Source organism: Leptinotarsa decemlineata, unplaced genomic scaffold (assembly GCF_025532065.1).
Source record: "Leptinotarsa decemlineata unplaced genomic scaffold, Ldec_3_MD MMD2_tig00004307_RagTag_RagTag, whole genome shotgun sequence".
Lineage (NCBI taxonomy): Eukaryota > Metazoa > Arthropoda > Insecta > Coleoptera > Chrysomelidae > Leptinotarsa > Leptinotarsa decemlineata.
The window spans coordinates 12,584,218-12,602,474 of NW_027412606.1; the positions used below are offsets into that span (position 1 = coordinate 12,584,218).

Here is an 18,257-nt window from a genome sequence, read left to right on the forward strand (position 1 = left end):
ACAGGAACACGTCGATAATTACAGTAATTTTTTCAGTACATCAATTCTGTTCACCAAAACATAAAATTCAAAATAGAACTAAAAAATAATAATTTGATAAACTTTTAAAACCTCACAATTACAAAAAGCACCGACAAACATGATTTCGCAATTAACTACAAACCATTCCATACAGAAACAACTATCCATGACCATTCATCTCACTCTCATCAACATGTATCAGCAGCTTACCATATCATGACACATCAATACCTCGACAGCACAGTGAAATTTAATTGGAAATTTAATAAAAATAGACAAATGTAACAAATCAGTGGTCTACAAACTAACATGCGTGGATCTTACCCAAACGTTTACATAGGAAGAACTTCAAAAAAAATTCAAATCGAGAATCTCCAAACATAAAAAAAAATTGAAGTGGGAAAACCAATTCCCCATATGCCTGTCACATTTTAGGGAATAAACACGATTTCAACATAGATCAAGACACATCACGTACAGAAAATGAAGGAAAAAGTTAAACCTACAGGAATTTCTAGAAAAATATTCACCTCCCCATTCAAACTAAATGTACATTCATCCGAAAACAAATTTTATATAAGAAATTCTGATGCAAGTTGATGCGTTCAGTGAGACTTTCACAAAACTCGATACGTCCAGCGAAATCATCTTCGTTCAATCCATGAACCAGTCTAATCTTATATGGATGAAATTTGTACTTAAGGATCCTGAAAACATTTGTACGACTGATTCCTGATTCTCGACTTAGTAAGTGATTGCGAATTTTCCATTAGTCCAACGTGCCCTAAAACTGCAGTACAAATAGCTTCATCGTTGACAATTCCTGAACGGTTATGCTTTTTATTGTTAACAGATCCAGTTTCCATTAATTTGTTCAATAATTCCGAAACGTATTTGTGTCGCACATTTCTTCCTGGATGATTATCATTGAACATACAAACATCAGCTCTAGCACTATTTCCATTCTGGTAGTACGAACTCAACATTTCAATCCGTTCTCGGAGAATATAAACCATTGCTTCTCAAAAATTCACAAAAACAGAAACACCAATTGTAACTTCACCTGGTAGGTAATCATTATTGTAGAATGAGACAATTACAAAATAAAGATAATATCGAATTCAAACTCAACTAGGCAAAATAAGACTTTTTTGAAGTATACTTCACAAAAACACCTACAAAACCTAGGTAACAGATTGTATAGAAGGTCATTCAGGGTTGCTCGTTTTCAACTCAAATAATTTGTAGCTCCCGAACCATAAGCTTCAGACCAAATGTTTGATACTTTGTTGAAGTTCAGCACGAGTGGCTTGCCTCTTAAGAAGCCATCTAGTCCGAATATGTTTAAATTGAAAGAGGTATATTTTCAAGAGAGATTAATTTTTAGGAAAGGTTTTGGCTTTTTGTATGAAGATGAAGAAGAAGAAAACCAAATCCTTATTCTCCTAAAAATATATCTCTCCTAAAAATATATTTCATTAGTTGTCGTTTCTTCAGAAGATGCAGAGTACAAACATGTTAATACATTGTTCATTTACAAAAGACTTGTAATATAAGTTTCAAAATAAAACGCTCACACAGAAACAAACTAATTTATGAACAACCTTTATTTAGATCAAGAAATGCTCGATTTATAGTAAACAAAGTGAGGCACAATATGCATGTTTCATTAACTCTCAAATAAAATTATTAAAATTCAACAAAGCCATATATGAAAATCAGCATTAGCAGCCACAGCCTTAGGGTTGAAAGTTAAACCTACGTTTGATTGCATGACATACCCCATTAGCCTTATTGAATGAAAAAATCACTAAAGCTTATTTTTGGTTGATAGATAAAAATATTTTTCTGAAACTGAATATTTTCAATTTTGAAAAGTCATCTGATTTTTTTCTATTAAATGGAGTGGAAAACCTCTGATGGATCCTGTTTACTGTATAAAACTATTTCTTACAAAGTAATAAAATGTGGTGAATTATTTCCACTTATAAATTTTTAATGGAGTACACTACCCTTCATGTTTTTTGCCATGACATATGAAATCTTAATGAATAATCGTTCTTTGAGAGGTTTCATTTCTACGAACTTGAAATAAGATTCTATATTGAACAACCTACTAGCCATAAAAAGTGATTTAAAAAAGTGTACCAAAAATAAGCTTTGTTCTTCCTATGATACAATGTTAAGCTTGTTTTTTATCCTAGAATGAAATGAGAACTAATCAAATCAGCCTACTGAAGCATATCCATGAATAACAATTCGCTAGGCTTTCGAAACTCAATGATGCCGTGGATCATGATAACGTGTGTCAAATTTTGTTGAAGATGGGTTTTTCCCACTGCTACAGATATGTGCTTCGTTAGATATGAATGGTAGTGGCCAACAAATAGGTCTGTATTGAAATTTATCACAATTAAAACAATCACATTTTTTTTTTGATAAAAGTCTTCCAAAATACATACCAATATTATATAAGTAGTGACAAATTGTTACTGAAAATCATTTTTCGAGAGTTTTAACAAACCGTGTGTCAATTTTCAATAACTCAATAACCATAACAATAAATACATTTCTCCAACAAAAACTATAATGATCATACCACTTAGCTTCATTTATATAACGCCAATAACAGATTCAACTTCATATTTTCACATCAAATCGAAGATGCCGCAATTTAAATGGCAATTATTTCATTAACACGTGGGATATGTTTTATCGTTTGTAAAGTAATTTGTTACTGGGGTTCGTGCTATTCTAGTCATCAAGCTTTATCTACATTTGATGATACCCATTTTTTGTGGACATGTTTTTCACATAGCAGTTTCTTTACATAGTAGTTTGAATCAGTAATAAAGTTTCTGAGTATTTAAATTCTTTTCAGCCAATTTTCATCAACATCAATTTTTTATCACATAAATTTCAATACAGTAATTGCACATATTCTAACAGACTACTGCAGAGATAGGATTCTCAGTTATATGTATAATATTTGATGGCCACTGACCAACACTGGCTAGTTTGGTTTTGAGTTGTTCCTCCAGAGATGCCTTACGAAACAGGGCCATTTTGGTAGGAGAAAGCGGAGCAACTGAAAATCAAATAATGTGATGAAATTAGAGTTCGATGCTTGTTTGTGGACCATAATGTGAAAATTATTCATTTCTCAATACACAGTTCAAAAAGAAAGCGAACACTTAATACATACTAAGCCTCAAACTGAAAAAAGTAGTTTGCTAAATGAAATTCGAAATCAGAAGACCTGCTTCCAATATCAAATCATAGAGAAATAGACATACATTATTTTACTTTCTTTACAAACAAAATCTATTTTTCAAATCGATAGGGGTATGTTTTTAGGGGAAATTGATTTTCGGGAAAGAAAAAGATTTTATGAAGAAGGAGAAGTAGAACACAAAAGATTTTCTTTCCCATATATTTTTCAATTCCATGAATTATATTTGTCACACAGGTGATATTTTGAAGAGGGTGTTTCGGTGTAAAACAAGATCTGAAATATACCAACATTCTTCTGGAATAGAGTAAAGAGCCTAGATGAAGTTCTTGCATATATGTTTCAGCCCAGATTAGTATTCACGGAGTTTTGAAAATTAACATACTCATGTGTGTTCTGTTACCAAATACTTTGTGCGATGGACCCTGCTGGTTATATTACCCCCCTACAGAAGAGATGGATGTCGAGCTTACAACTCCAACTGACCTCCCTGTAAATTTAGATCAGGAGCGAGTCTACAGAGGAGATGGATGTCGAGCTTACGACTCTAACTGACCTTCCTGTAAATTTAGATTAGGAGCGAGAGCTTCTCAACTCTCCAACTACTGATCCAATAACTGAACCTAAAAAAACGTTTGGTGGTGCAGCCAGGAAACGACCGAGTCGTCTTCTCAAGAGCGAGGTACCTTCACCTTATGAAACCGCCTTGCACCAAATTCTTGAGCGGCATTCGCAGAATCTGTCTCAAGTGGAGGAACAAACCCAACGATTATGTACATACAGGATTGCTTACTTTTGCCACCACGTCACGTGGTCTCGTGACGTAACAGTGGTGACTCTGGATTGATTCGCTACTGCACTTTTGAATTGAAATAAACAAATTTGAGGTGAATCCCTTATTGAAATATTATTTTTATATAGGATTAAATACCCAATATAAATGGGTTAATTCTAAGTAAAAATTTTTCTTTTATGGATGATAGGGCGACCTATTTTGCTCTTTTTAAAAGTAAGAGGTTTCATCAGTTTTTTATTATTTTCGTGAAAACTGTAACTCCCACAAAAAGTTTGTAATGAACTTTGTTTTAGATAATAATATTATCTAAAATTTTTTTTTATAACTTTTTGTTATCTTTTATAATAAAGCTTAATAATCAAAAATATATATAAATAATAAATTGTTTACAGTTGTAACAACTTTTTTTATTTATCTGACAGAAAATACATGATACGGTTTTTTTTATTTAAAAAATGAGAAATTTAAATGGAATAATTAAACTTTAACTTTGTTCCATAAATGATGAAATTGATAAATCTACAATTTAATATATTATAATGCTACATTAGCGCAAAAAGGAACTACTTTACCCACTAAATATATTTGAATTAATTTTTTTTTGCATGAATTTAGAAAAATAAATTTAAAGGACTAATGCATTACTTTACTTAATTTTCGATTTTTTTTCTATTATCAGAATTGTTTGAATTTTTTTAAAGTGACCTATTTTCTCTCAGTTTGCAAAATTCAAAAATAATATTTGAAGGAAAATTTTCTCTTTTTGCAGTTTTGCAGTTTTCTTACGACGCAAAGGCAAACCCATAAAAAAACCATATTTATTTTAAGCAGTAAATTAATAGAATGAGGTTTTACCTAACAATTCATTTTCAAGGTCTCGTTCATAATCATTTTCTGAAAAATGTTTAGAACAAACAAATCCATTTTTGAGAGTGAATTTATCCCCTCTTTTGCAACGACGAATCCATTCTTTTTGCAAAGTTGTAGAAATCATATCCTTAGCAATAGGAAAAGAGTGAAATATTACATCAGTAACACCACTTTTCTTCAAAGTCAACTAATTGCTTTTGCAAGTTGACTCAGCACAAATACGCCCAGACATTTTAACTAAAAATTACAAGATTATTTGATGTTTAGACGATTATTGCTATTACTTACAAACATGTAAATTTTTCAATTTTTTACCTTAATTTTATTTAAAAATGTTCAAAAAACAAAAAAAAGTTCCAAAATGGTGAAAAACAAACCTCAAAACGAAAGACAATAATGGAGTCTTATATGGCGTCTACTCGTTACACCAGTTTAAAAAATGTCCAAAAGCACAAAAAATACGACTTTCACAATAACAAACTCTATGTTTCAGAAACCTAATTGGTACAGTTAAATAAAAATTTAATCAAAATGTGCAGAAACAATGCAATACTGTCCGAAAATAATCCTCAAAAAATGTTAAAATAACACACAGTCTTATGGTAGGTACTAAAAGTGTAACCAGTGTTACGTCACATCTGCTCGGCGCTTGTTTAACGTGACGATATATGTAAGTAAGCAATCCTGTATGTCCATAATCGTTAGAACAAACCCCCCATGAGCAGGTTAGCAAACGTTTGTGCTCAAGTGATGATTCACCAAAACCAGAGGCGAAAAAGTCTGCACGGCTGAATCTAAGGCATCGTCAGGTGTAGCTGACGTGAAAAAACCCTCAAATTGGAGAGTTGCCATGGGTATCAAGGTGGGAATCTTGCACCTTGACTATCCGACTACCTCATTGGTGATGAGCATATACTTTGTGCCTGCCCTGCTGGGGACCGAATCAGGCTTTTAGAGTTCGGCAGGGCCGTTTTCTTACCATCTGACCTGAAAGACCACTCACCATACAAACTAATCGGCTTCGTTTAGAAGTTGGATTTATTTGGTCAAGTGTGAATAGGTGTGAGTCATAATAAACCCTTGCGGGTTGCGGTGGAGAGTCGAATAGACCCACTCACTTTGGACCTAACCTAACCTACCAAATACTCAATAAATACCAACAAGAGAAGAATGAACATTTTTGAATCTACCTGTGAAACACATTCGTATTCACAAGATCATAATCTAACAAACATGATGAAGAAAAATCCAAGTAAGCATCGGAAAAATAGTATTAATGATATTCCAAATTTTAGGTAAGATACAAAAAATATTTTATTTGGAAAAATTTTTTATTACTCTGAAAAATATAGTCTTTGGAGGGAGAATCGAAAACCGAGAGGAAACCATTCGAATAATGTTGTTTTATTTTGTATGATTTGTTATTGGTGTAGACAACTTTCCTCTATTCAACCAACTCTGCTATCATTTACAGTTAGGCGTCAAAAAAGTAATCAGCCTCTACCCAAGGGCAATGCTTCGATGTTAATGATGAAGATTCTTATATTTGATTATTCCATTACATCCAGGAGTATGCAGTGTAGTAAGAAGGTGGTAACACCTGCAGACATAGTTGTAGTCCACCTATTTAGTATCGATAAAATCATATTTTTCTTATAGTTGCAAACAATACAAATGAGATTCATGAAATTCATTCATGAAATTTTTATCTTATACCTGAAATGAAATTATCACCTTTCTGGGGGAGTCCGATCTCTACTCACGAGATTTCCCAAAATATCGGATAAGGATGTTAATGAAATTCATCAGGAAAGATAGGAGGCTATTTTGTCTAGCCCCACCAAATGTCGAAATACAGCCTTCAGAGCGTAATCAATTGCTCAAGTTGTTGTTGCAACTACCTTGCGAAAATGATTTCTAGAAGATACAATTATATAACATAATACATCTTTTGAGTAGCAGCGTCTTCTCACCACCAGATTGTCTCGAACACCATTGTGAATCTGTGGTTATTCTTCAATAAAATAGAATTGCAAAAGAGAAAAAATCCAGGTTATCAGCTTTGAAAAAAATGGCAGCTATGTCAATCACACAAGTAAGACTTGTCTTATTCCGATTGTTACAAGACTACTATGATGCCACTGACGATGCCTTCCGCAACTGAGGGTGAAACATCTGGTTTCACCGTTCTTATGGAAGTGATCTGACTAAAGCATCAATTTTTTATTCAAATTCAAAAGGAGTTATTTTGGAAAAATTAGCCAAACTGTGAAATTATTAAGGTTCGCTGACTTCCTTGTGACAAAATGATTTTGTTTGTGTCGACATCTTCGACCAATCTATTTAAACTATTTTATTATAATTTGATCATTGCATTGGAGAAAGACAGATGTATATTATCAACCCTCTTCAAAGGGATCAAAGTTGTTGAAATAAATATAATCAATGACATTTTCGTTTTTAGATGAACTCGTTACCGAAATATTGAGAAACAATACAATAGATAACGACTAACAAATCTGAAAAACTGTTGCAATAAGAACAAAGGTAGGAAACAACTCATTGCTGAAATGTTTGATAACTAGACCAAAACAACATCTTGAAAATCTCACCTAATTTGAAAAAAATCTGGGAAGCCATTATGTTTACACATATTAGTTTCAACTGTTAACTCTTAATTTATTCAGGACATTATAGCTTTTGGTAGATAATTAATTGCAGTAGTGCCCTTCACAACTCAGAGCTGAACTTTCTGAATAATTATATAACAAAAAACTATGTTGTGTTGAAAAGCTGAAATGTACATGCATTATTTGATGTCAACTGGAGCAAATGAAGCACAAGTTTTTCTACAGAAGAAGCTGCGGAACGTATAACATTCATGACACCAAGGTGTAATATATTTTTTTAATATTAATTTTTGAAGTTCTTCTAATTATATACACAATGGGATTACTGAAGATTCGGTCACAATTTTGAAAAGAGTCATTTTTCATTTGAGGGCTTCATTTGGCATGATCTGAGAAGTAACACACATCTGCTTAACATGAAAATCCAAAAATAATTGGATAGATATCTTCAAATAGAGTAAAAAATATTAATGCATGCATAAGATTTCGTGCTCGAAAAGATTCTTTGTGCGAAATCGACATTGTAGCCAGTCTTCAGAGACGAAAAACAATATTTTGATGCCATTACTTACTTGGTTTCAATGAATTTATCAAAGCAATTCAATAAAATGATGTACAATGAATAAATATAAGGTCAGTAACATGTGAATTTGTATCATTGGCTCTCAAAGATAGGATCCTTTCATATAAAGATCAAAACAGTAATTTACCTTCAATTGAGAAACAGCCAGAACGTTGTCTCCCGACTTGCATGGCTAAAACAACATGACAGAGACCGTGACTACATCTGCCAAATGCCAAAACTTAATATTCGTGCCCCAATCTTTGTTATTTGATAATCGAAATACCTGGTCAATGTTTGAGAAAAGCCTGCTGGCTATTGAGTAAATTATTATACCTACACTTTCTCAACTCAAACTTATAAGCTGACTTTTCAACGAATCGACTTATATTCAAAATATACTTTCTGCATATATTATGGCTAGACATTATTTTGAGAGCAGCTGAAATAGTGAAAGCACCACCACAAATTAGCCGAACATGAATACAAGTATTTCTATTCAAACTCTAAAATATCATTGTATTCAAGAATAGCGTGTACTTAGAATAAGTATTTCTTATGTACGTCTGGTTTGGGGTATTTGAAGCTAAAAATCACATCCAACCACATTAAACTTCAAAATTTTTATATTTCTGAGAAATTATTCAGCAATTGAAATATGTGAATTATTTCTCATCCTTCATAATATTTGATATCTTCAGACTGAAATGTTGAAGATATTATTCCAGCAAGCCATGAAAATGAGCGTCAAAAAAATTGATACTCCATGAGTGAAAATATTCTCGGTACCTAAAAAAGAAGATCCAACACTTGCTCGAACTTCTGATTACTACTACTACTGGATTTTCCGATCGCAGTCATTCTGTATCTGAGAAGGGTCACTTGTATTTTTTCGAAAAAATATTGCAAACGATATAATTGAAACGTAACTTCAATTTATTGCATTTATATCGACCCCAACAAGTTTACATAGGTAGCAAGTTGTCCGATATTTCCAGATTCATTAGTCACGATCTGTAAGTTTTTATACCAGACGTTTCATCTGCTACTGTGGCTAGCATTATCAGAGGCGATGCAGAAACGGTCGATATGATCTACCTTGCTGCAATGTGCAAACTAAAAATGATCCTAGTATGTTTGTATTTTTAGTAGGACTAGGTGTCGAGCGGTCGGCTGCTCTTGTACCTAATTGGTCCGACCCTTCATCAATTATCGCCAGAATATTTTTGTTATAAGTGGCGGTATCCATATTTCGTTGATGTTTGAGCTCCTTTCCTTGCGATGTTTTCAGTTAGATGAATCTTGGAAACACTCCTTTCCTTACAGTTGAAATTATTCTTATGTTTATGTATTTCTATGGCCTCTCTGAATAGCCTCGGATAGTATCCTCTGGTACTATACATAGCTTTAGTGGTATCTACATAAAAATGATGTTTCATTTACTAAGGAAAACGTACACAAGAACACATTGCACGATTGCACAGAACTATTGTCATAATCAAATACAAAAAGATCAATGTTTAGTTTTTTTTATTTACAAATGATAGTTTGTCGTTTTACTAATATTTTTTAAACTTCTATATTTTTCATAAAATTGATCAGTTGAGCAGATAAAATCGATTATTCGTATCAGTCTCACTAATTGTGACTCGGAACTAAAGATGCTTAGACGCTTAGATCAACAAAGCTTGGGGCATTGAGAATGTATTGCTGAAAAATAAAATAAATTAAATTAAAATATTGTAATATGCTTGCTTATGACTATGGGTGCAACTAGTGATGATTATGAAAAAGTCAAGCTCAAGTGTTTAGGAGAAACTGTGACGTGAAAATCAAAGGATTCTTTTTTCAGAATGTTTCACAAATAATGTACTCTATTCTTAAACACTTGTACATTAAGCAAAAGTGAGTATGTCTTAACTAGATACATGTAATTTTTTATTTTAGGAACAAGATAGATAGTGAAGCGATAAAAATGATACAATACAAATTCTATCAACGAGCATTTTGTCTTGTTCTGGACATATTTCGGAGATTATGAAGATGAATCAAACCAATAACTGTTTGAAATCTTAGTATTCTATGGTATCTATATATCTATGAGTAGAAATTGTTAGCTTTGGTGGAAATCATGTGCCGGACATATACATAACTAGTTTAAATGTATGGTTTACTGAGAATAGGCAAATAATCAGGGACAACCTAATGAGGAAGCAAAATATTACAATACCACCAAGTTGTCTTGAGTTTGTTAATAAAACAAAATGAAAATGGTGTGAATTTTTTTATATCATATGTATTTAAATAACACTTTTTTTCTTTTTTGCCTTTCAACTTCTCCACTGAATATAATAAATGAAAAGGTTTCGATGGAAGAAAAAACTTTAATAATGTTATTGTTGTGTAGATAATTCATGTTATATCAGAAAACCACATAACATTCATAACTGTTTGTTTTGCATAAAAAACCGAAAGAAAAACCCATTAAAAACAAATGCAAGACATATATCCGATATTTAAAATATGATTCTTGTAAGTGGATTTCAATATCAATTTTCATTTACTCCATAAAGTGTTTTCCATAAATGATGACTGAGTTTTTATCATTGCTCTTTCATGAACAAACTGACGAGGAAAATGTGTGTGTGATTTGCGTAATTCAGTGTCTGTAGAAGAAACGAGTTGTTTCAGATATTTACAGTTTTTTTTACTTTAGAGTTTTCATTAACACCTTCAAAGTTATCTCTTGGTTTCAAAGATTTCCATTCGTTACATATTAGAAAGAACCGAAACGTTTTTCCATCATGAACACCAATTTTCTAAAAAATACTTCTTTTAATTTTTTTTAAGATGTAACATCAACAGATTCTTTTTCAAATTATCCACTTTCTATATAATTTTTTTAGTAAACGAAAAGTGCTTATATATTCATTTTTTTCATGTATTTTTTTACATTTTTCTTCAATAGCATATTCATTCAATTTTCTTTATCAACTCATCTGTATCTTTGATTATTCATCCAATTTAAGAAAACAAAGTATATGAAGTTCAATAAGTAATTGACCACTGATACTGATATAAAATCATTTCCCAAGAATCAATATCAAAAATATTAATTTCTAATCAAATATTATTTCGAAAGCCAATTGAACTTATAATCCTAAACTTTTTATAGGTAGCATAGATACTTGAAAAATAAAATAATATCCATTGATATTTTGCAAGTTACAATTGAAACATTAGTGCGTTTGAGGAAAATGGATATGATTTTATCGTATTTTCACTTTCGATTTTTATATACAATTTGTTCTTGTACTTTTCTATAATTTCTTATTCATCTTGTGATGAAAATAACACGATTATTCTAAATATTTATATTGAATACTATGTTAGAGCAAGGATCTACAATATTTAACTCAATAAAAAAATTGGGTTTTGGTTACTGCTAAAATTAAAATATATTGAACTAATCTTAATTTGGTGTAAAAGATGTTATCCCAAATTTATTGTGGATCAACAATTCACTGAACTGTTCTTTTATGATCGTTCCTAATCTCCTACACATTTTTTGTCTGATTACATTAAAATAATTGAATTCTAGGTCTCAGAATAGTTACTCCTGGAATACTTGCCAAAAATATCAGATTAAAATTTATAAAATCGTTCTCAAAAAATTTAACAAAAAAAGGTTGCACTTTTAGATTCTCATTTTCATATTACCGTCGAGTTCTGTAACTTTTAACCCCCTACCCCTAAATTGCTTTCATTCTCAAAAATTACCCCCGGATTGAACATTTGAATGAAGATATTATTATATTTGTATCATGAAAATATGATGTTTCAAAAATTGATAATTCCTGAAATATTCAAAAAATTATTGAATTATATTATCAACTCTTGTCATACCTATATAATCAAAAACATATGTATATTATATTATTGTCATTTGCTGTGACATTCTTCGTGTGATTAATTTTTCTTGGAATTCCGTTATATTTCGAGTAAAAGATATTTGAATTTACTTTCATTAATTTGGTGAATGAAAAAATTTGTCTTGGCAATTAATACTAACGACCAAAAACCAGAGCAACAGCTAATGACTATTAGAAGTACCTTATCCACATGAGTCCTGTCTTTAGATAATCAAAGGCCAGGTCCACTTTTTAAAAGTCTCTGATGAAGATTTTTTGGAGTTAAGGTATTTTATTTTCAACACAAATTTCTCATTAACGAAACATTCAACTCTCTTCAACCCTCACATCACCTGTGTGAGAGTACTCTGGAAATACAAGAATTTAAGACCTTTTAGTCACAGATGTATCTCCATAAATCCAAAAATGTTATACGTCCTGGGTGAGAATCATTGTGTGATTTTCATCTGATTATTAACATAACTTCTATGAGAATTTCTCCACATGGACAAAATATTTTCCGAAAACTTATTTAATTTCTTGTTTCATGTAGGTGTTACTGTTCTTTACATTAGAAACCAAATGTATGATTGTTATTCTTTCATATTATATCAATCAAGATATTATACGTCTGGGTAAGCAAATTATGCTACAGGGTACTTTGCAAAAAAATTTCAAAAACTGATATTGCAAGCTTCCAAAGGTAAAGAAATAAGGATCGAAAATAATATGGTCAAATGACCATTTTTGAAACAATTATCGATATCTTCAAGCATTTTCATCATGTCTGTCAATGATTTTATAAAATCAATGCGTTACTTTTGTTGAGCACTATATAGTTACATGAGACTACAATTTGTTTTTTGTGAAACAGGATTTATATTAGTCCTTTCCGAAATTTGTATTTTACTACCTACGAGTGCCATCATAACATTTTCCTGAAAGTTTCAAAATTATCCAAATAAAATATATAGTTTTATATAGTTTCAATGCTACTGATAGACCATGTAGGTATAATAATAGATGTAATATAATAAATATCTATTGTCATTCACAAGTTCATTTGAATTGAATAATGGATTGATAAACAAACTGAAAATTTTGAAAATACTATGACAGCCAAGTTATATAGATTATTTCAGCTGCAATCCTTGCACTAACTAAGTATTAGAGTGAACTGCAAAATGTTGCGATAAATATATAGATAATTTTTTTATAATTCAAATGAATTAATTAATTTTCACAAATTAATATTCATGGCCGTCTGTGATGGAAAACGATGGAAAGACATATTTTATGAGATCTACATGAGGTTGTTTTCAGAATGTATATCCAATAATTCAACAAAACAATATTTCAATATTTTTCTAAAACAGGTTCTATTCTAGGACACAGTTTCACCGAACTTGCTAATAATGCGAAAATCAAATATAAATTGGCAGTTGGTGATATACAGATAGAATAATTTTAAACAATACATACCATTCGCACATGTCCAACCAACGCAAACAATGTAAAATAAAAGAAACTCTGTGTATGATTGTGTTAGTAACTACCAAGTCGTTAAAATATAACGACATATTTTTCAAACTATTTTCGAAAAAAAATGTCACTAGAAAATTCTATATCAGCATATACTTATTATTGACAGATATTCAACAGAAAAACACAAAGAATAGAATAACCTACATTATAATTCGAATTCTCTTATACCGGAAGTATTAATATGTCATTGTGATATACTGTTTGGAACCTTTGGTGTAGTAATGAATATTACTGGAGTTTTTTCCCAATATCAAATCGTTATTTTTACAACTCGACACGTGTTTCGATCACCAAGTGATCATCTTCAAGAGGAAGATAAAACTAAAAACTACTCAAAACTAAAGCTACTTATACTAATCAGGTACATCATACAGGTAGGTAATCAGAAATACCACCCATACAAGTGTACCACCCTAAATTAATTTTACAATTGGCCTTTCTATTATTTACAATATGTCTTTATGTATGTTTAAATGTTAGAGCTATATATAGAACAATTTTCAGCTATATAAAATTAGTTTCACAATATTGCCTATCTAAATATATTACAATGTGTCTTTTTGTAGTAATCAGTAAACCCAACAATATTATTTCAACAAGCTATATAGTATGCTATTTGGTATTGGTCCGTTATCGTTATTCATAATATTATTATGTTTATTTATTTCTACACTCTCATAAGCATCTAGTTGCCTGTTGTTGTTAACTTGTCTAACTAATCTTAAAGAACTGAAGTCTATGGAATGGTTTTGTTGCAAAATATGATGGGCGACTACTGATTTTTCAGGTCTTCCATATTTTAAGTGTGCTATGTGTTCCTTATATCTCCCTTTAATAGATCTTTTTGTCTGTCCATAATATTTTGCATCGCAGTCCTTACATTTAATTTCGTAAATTCCAGACTTTTCCGAATTCTCGACTTTGTCTTTTGGACTTCCCTTTTAGACTTTTGGACAAAAACCAAGATAAATACATCTCAGTTCCATACCACCAATATACGAAGAACTTTAGAAAGATTTTCAAGGAACTAGGTATGAAGGTGGTTTTTAAAACAAGTCATACACTGCAGAGCCTTTTGGGAAGTCCAAAAGACAAAGTCGAGAATTCGGAAAAGTCTGGAATTTACGAAATTAAATGTAAGGACTGCGATGCAAAATATTATGGACAGACAAAAAGATCTATTAAAGTGAGATATAAGGAACACATAGCACACTTTAAATATGGAAGACCTGAAAAATCAGCAGTCGCCCATCATATTTTGCTACAAAAACATTCCATAGACTTCAGTTTTTTAAGATTAGTTAGACAAGTTAACAACAACAGGCAACTAGATGCCTATGAGAGTGTAGAAATAAGTAAACATAATAATATTATGAATAACAATAATGGACCAATACCAAATAGCATACTATATAGCTTGTTGAAATAATATTGTTGGGTTTACTGATTACTATAAAAAACACACATTGTAATATATTTAGATAGGCAATATTGTGAAACTAATTTTATATAGCTGAAAATTGTTCTATATATAGCTGTAACATTTAAACACACATAAGGACATATTGTAAATAATAGAAAGGCCAATTGTAAAATTAATTTAGGGTGGTATTACCTACCTGTATGATGTACCTGATTAGTATAAGTAGGTTTAGTTTTGAGTAGTTTTTAGTTTTATCTTCCTCTTGAAGATGATCACTTGGTGATCGAAACACGTGTCTAGGTGTAAAATTAACGATTTGGTGTTGGGGAAAAAACTCCAATAATATTTATTAATATGTCAGTTTATGAGATATCTGTAATTTTAATAAAAGAAGAGGCTTTCTTAATCCTGAAACGATTACACCAGAAAAAATCACGACAGGAAACAGGAACGAAAACATAATTATATTTATACTTCGTCAAAAAATTAACTAAATTTTGGGAATATATGTAGATTGTCAGAAGAAACGCTATTTTCTTATTTGAAATGGTTGAATAGATTCATTCCTATAAGTACAGAAATAAATAATAAGGAAAATTATACGTTCAAACAATTTGGATTTTAAATATGAGTGGAGAACGAATGGATACGAACCTAAGCCTAAAAAAATATAAATCAGAATGCTGAAACAAATATTGTTAAGATCAACTGAAATGTTAGGAATATATAAATTGGAAAAACAGAACAGAAATTTCAAATCGAATTTCTCAAGACTTTATGATTGATAGTAATCGCAATCATCTTAGTGAGTCACTACAATTTCACATTATATTAATGTCCCTACCTTCATAGGAAGGACTAGAATATATCTAGTTTTAAAGAGATCTATAGCATTCAACAAAAAGTATTGTCAACCACATTCAAACAAATGTTTCCTCAAGAAATCCTTTTACTCATCTCTTTGTGCATCGCAATTTCCAACCGATTGCACATTAATGGATGTTGGGTATTATGGTTTGCCACATAACAGAAATATGGCAACAACAGAACCACTGAACTAAAATATGTCATTAATTGGAAGAAGTTCTAATGACCCCTACTATTTTATTAATGGTACTTAGTGCTGATATCTTATTAATTTCAAAATAGATGAAATGAGTTGAATTACCCAACACTTTGCATTTTTCAACTCTAGTTCTCAATCTCATAGTGAAATCTGAAAGTGACAAAAAACAATTATACAATTTATCAATGCCTATTATAAGACAACAAACTCAACTTTTTTTTCGAAAACAGTTCGAATCGTTGTCTGAATAATTGCAAAGCAGTGTTTTGAGCGTGTATGTAAGTGGCAGTGATGATTTACATCTTAATCAGTTGTTACGTTTCAGGAAACTTCATCCACTTATTTTCATTGATAGCTTCAGAAGGAAACAACAATTCATAAGTTCTAGATGTTATAATTCTACTCTAAACCAATAACTGACGTCTTGAGGATCCCATAAGTTTTCACTTACCGTATCCTTCTCCTTGCAAAAATAATCTGAAGGCTTCGCTAACTTTCCCGGGTTGTTCCTCAAGAACCATTCCACAGTCAGAGATCTGAAAAATATAGAGAAATATACCATTTGGAAATATGCATGTTCATTTATAATGCTAAAAATAATAAAAAACATTCAGTACTATGTTTCGACGAAATCAATTCTATTCATGATCATAAAATACACTGCAAATACAAAATAGAGTTTCACAACCACACAAAAGCAAATTTAGTCGAAAATGTATTTTTATTGATGGCGTCAATTTAGGTATACAGGATGTTCCAAATTAAGTCCGCACCATGCCAACTCCGTTATTATTGATGCTAGGAATTCGGTTAAATTGGCAAACTAGCAGCATTTTTAATAGCCTTCTCAATTCCGCAAACAAAAAAATATATTTTTTTTTTAAATGGAACACTATATTTTATCATGCATTTCGATTCGTAAAAACATTCTCAACGACAAAGCTCATATCACCTTTCTTTCTCAAGTTGAAAATGAGCGACTCATGTGGAAATATTTATTTATATCACTAGTACAGAAAATTTCTTCCTTTTGGCATTTTGTTACTAACAACAAAAATAAAAAATTGCGCTGGAATTTGAATTCGTGGAATTGGTGATCATCCTGTCGTACCACTCACTTGATCCCACTGAGCTATTTGGTATTAATTTACAAAACGATAATTTCCATCTTAAAGTCATTCCACCAGCCGTATTTATTTTGTGAACCAAAATATGTCTGCTATAATGATAACATTGACGCCGTTTTTGTATAGAAGAGAAAATACTGGAGCGACATATTAATGTGGTTGGAAAAAAATGTGTTCGATTCGATGAAACTGAATTATTATGAGTTATCAAGTTGTTTGAACCTTCGTTGAAATACTACTTGTCAAATATTCTCAAGTATATCATGACAATGTTCGAATATTTTTCAAATTCCAGTTTTCCCATCAAGAAATATGTGATATATTAGAATCCTACTTGGTTTGCCAGAAAAATTGCGTAAGAGCACTCCAAAACTACAGCAATTCACTCCCCGATTATGAATTACCTAATTGGCGTTTTTTGCTATGCTTCATCGTCGATTCAGGAAAAATGAAAAATTTTTGGAGAAGAGAAAAACTAAAAAATGTTTTGTAATATCTGAAGATACAGAAATTGAGGTTGTAGCCTACTTTGAGATGAATCCAAATAATTCCATAAGAAATTCATCTAGAGAAACAGCTGTTCCACCGTCTGTCATTCAACGAATTCTGAAGGAACACAAGATTTTTCCTTATATAAGTTAAGACCAGTGTAAACACTATAACCTGATGACCCTGAGAGACGATTGGGGGTTTTTGTTGTTGGTTTATGAAAAAATGTAGACAAAATCCAAACTTCTATAGAAATATTATATAGAGCGATCAGGCTAAGTTTTCAAATTGTGTGATGTATAATAAAAAGAATTTCCGTTATGGGCGTAAAAAGAATGTTGCGAGACTGTTTTGGGAAAAATATGGATTGCTACGAATGGTCCTGTTAAGTGGCCTCCTCTTTCACCAGACATGACACCTCTAGATTTTTACTTTTTGGGGATTTCTGAAAAATGAAGAGTACTAAATGAAACATAATAATGTAGATGAACTGAAAAATTATATTGAAACTATGGCTGATAGAATTGACGACTGAATTATGTTGAAAGCAACACGTAGTGTCAAGAGGAGGGCCCAAATATGTGT

The 18,257-nt window shown here is 31.2% G+C and overlaps 1 protein-coding gene and 1 long non-coding RNA gene across 7 annotated transcripts in view; one reads left to right on the top strand and one right to left on the bottom strand.

The window, feature by feature from the left end:
• Positions 1-1,610: 1,610 nt before the first annotated feature.
• The window catches only part of MESK2 (Misexpression suppressor of KSR 2), a 66,013-nt gene continuing 49,366 nt past the window's right edge, over positions 1,611-18,257 (bottom strand). For 4 of the 6 annotated variants that reach the window (XM_074179002.1, XM_074178999.1, XM_074179004.1 and 1 more), the window contains 3 exons: positions 16,508-16,592; positions 8,260-8,304; positions 1,611-3,109 (listed from right to left, as the gene is read on the bottom strand). In XM_074179002.1, the coding sequence (XP_074035103.1) occupies positions 2,964-3,109; positions 8,260-8,304; positions 16,508-16,592 (276 nt within the window). In that variant the 3' untranslated portion in view covers positions 1,611-2,963. Of the gene's footprint in view, positions 3,110-8,259; positions 8,305-9,624; positions 9,822-16,507; positions 16,593-18,257 lie in introns of those variants that run through there. The other 2 variants (XM_074179000.1, XM_074179003.1) reach the window with 2 other exon arrangements.
• LOC141483925 (uncharacterized) lies at positions 3,229-3,666 on the top strand. The gene is made up of 2 exons (XR_012466371.1): positions 3,229-3,366; positions 3,401-3,666. It is a non-coding gene; the product is annotated as an uncharacterized lncRNA (long non-coding RNA).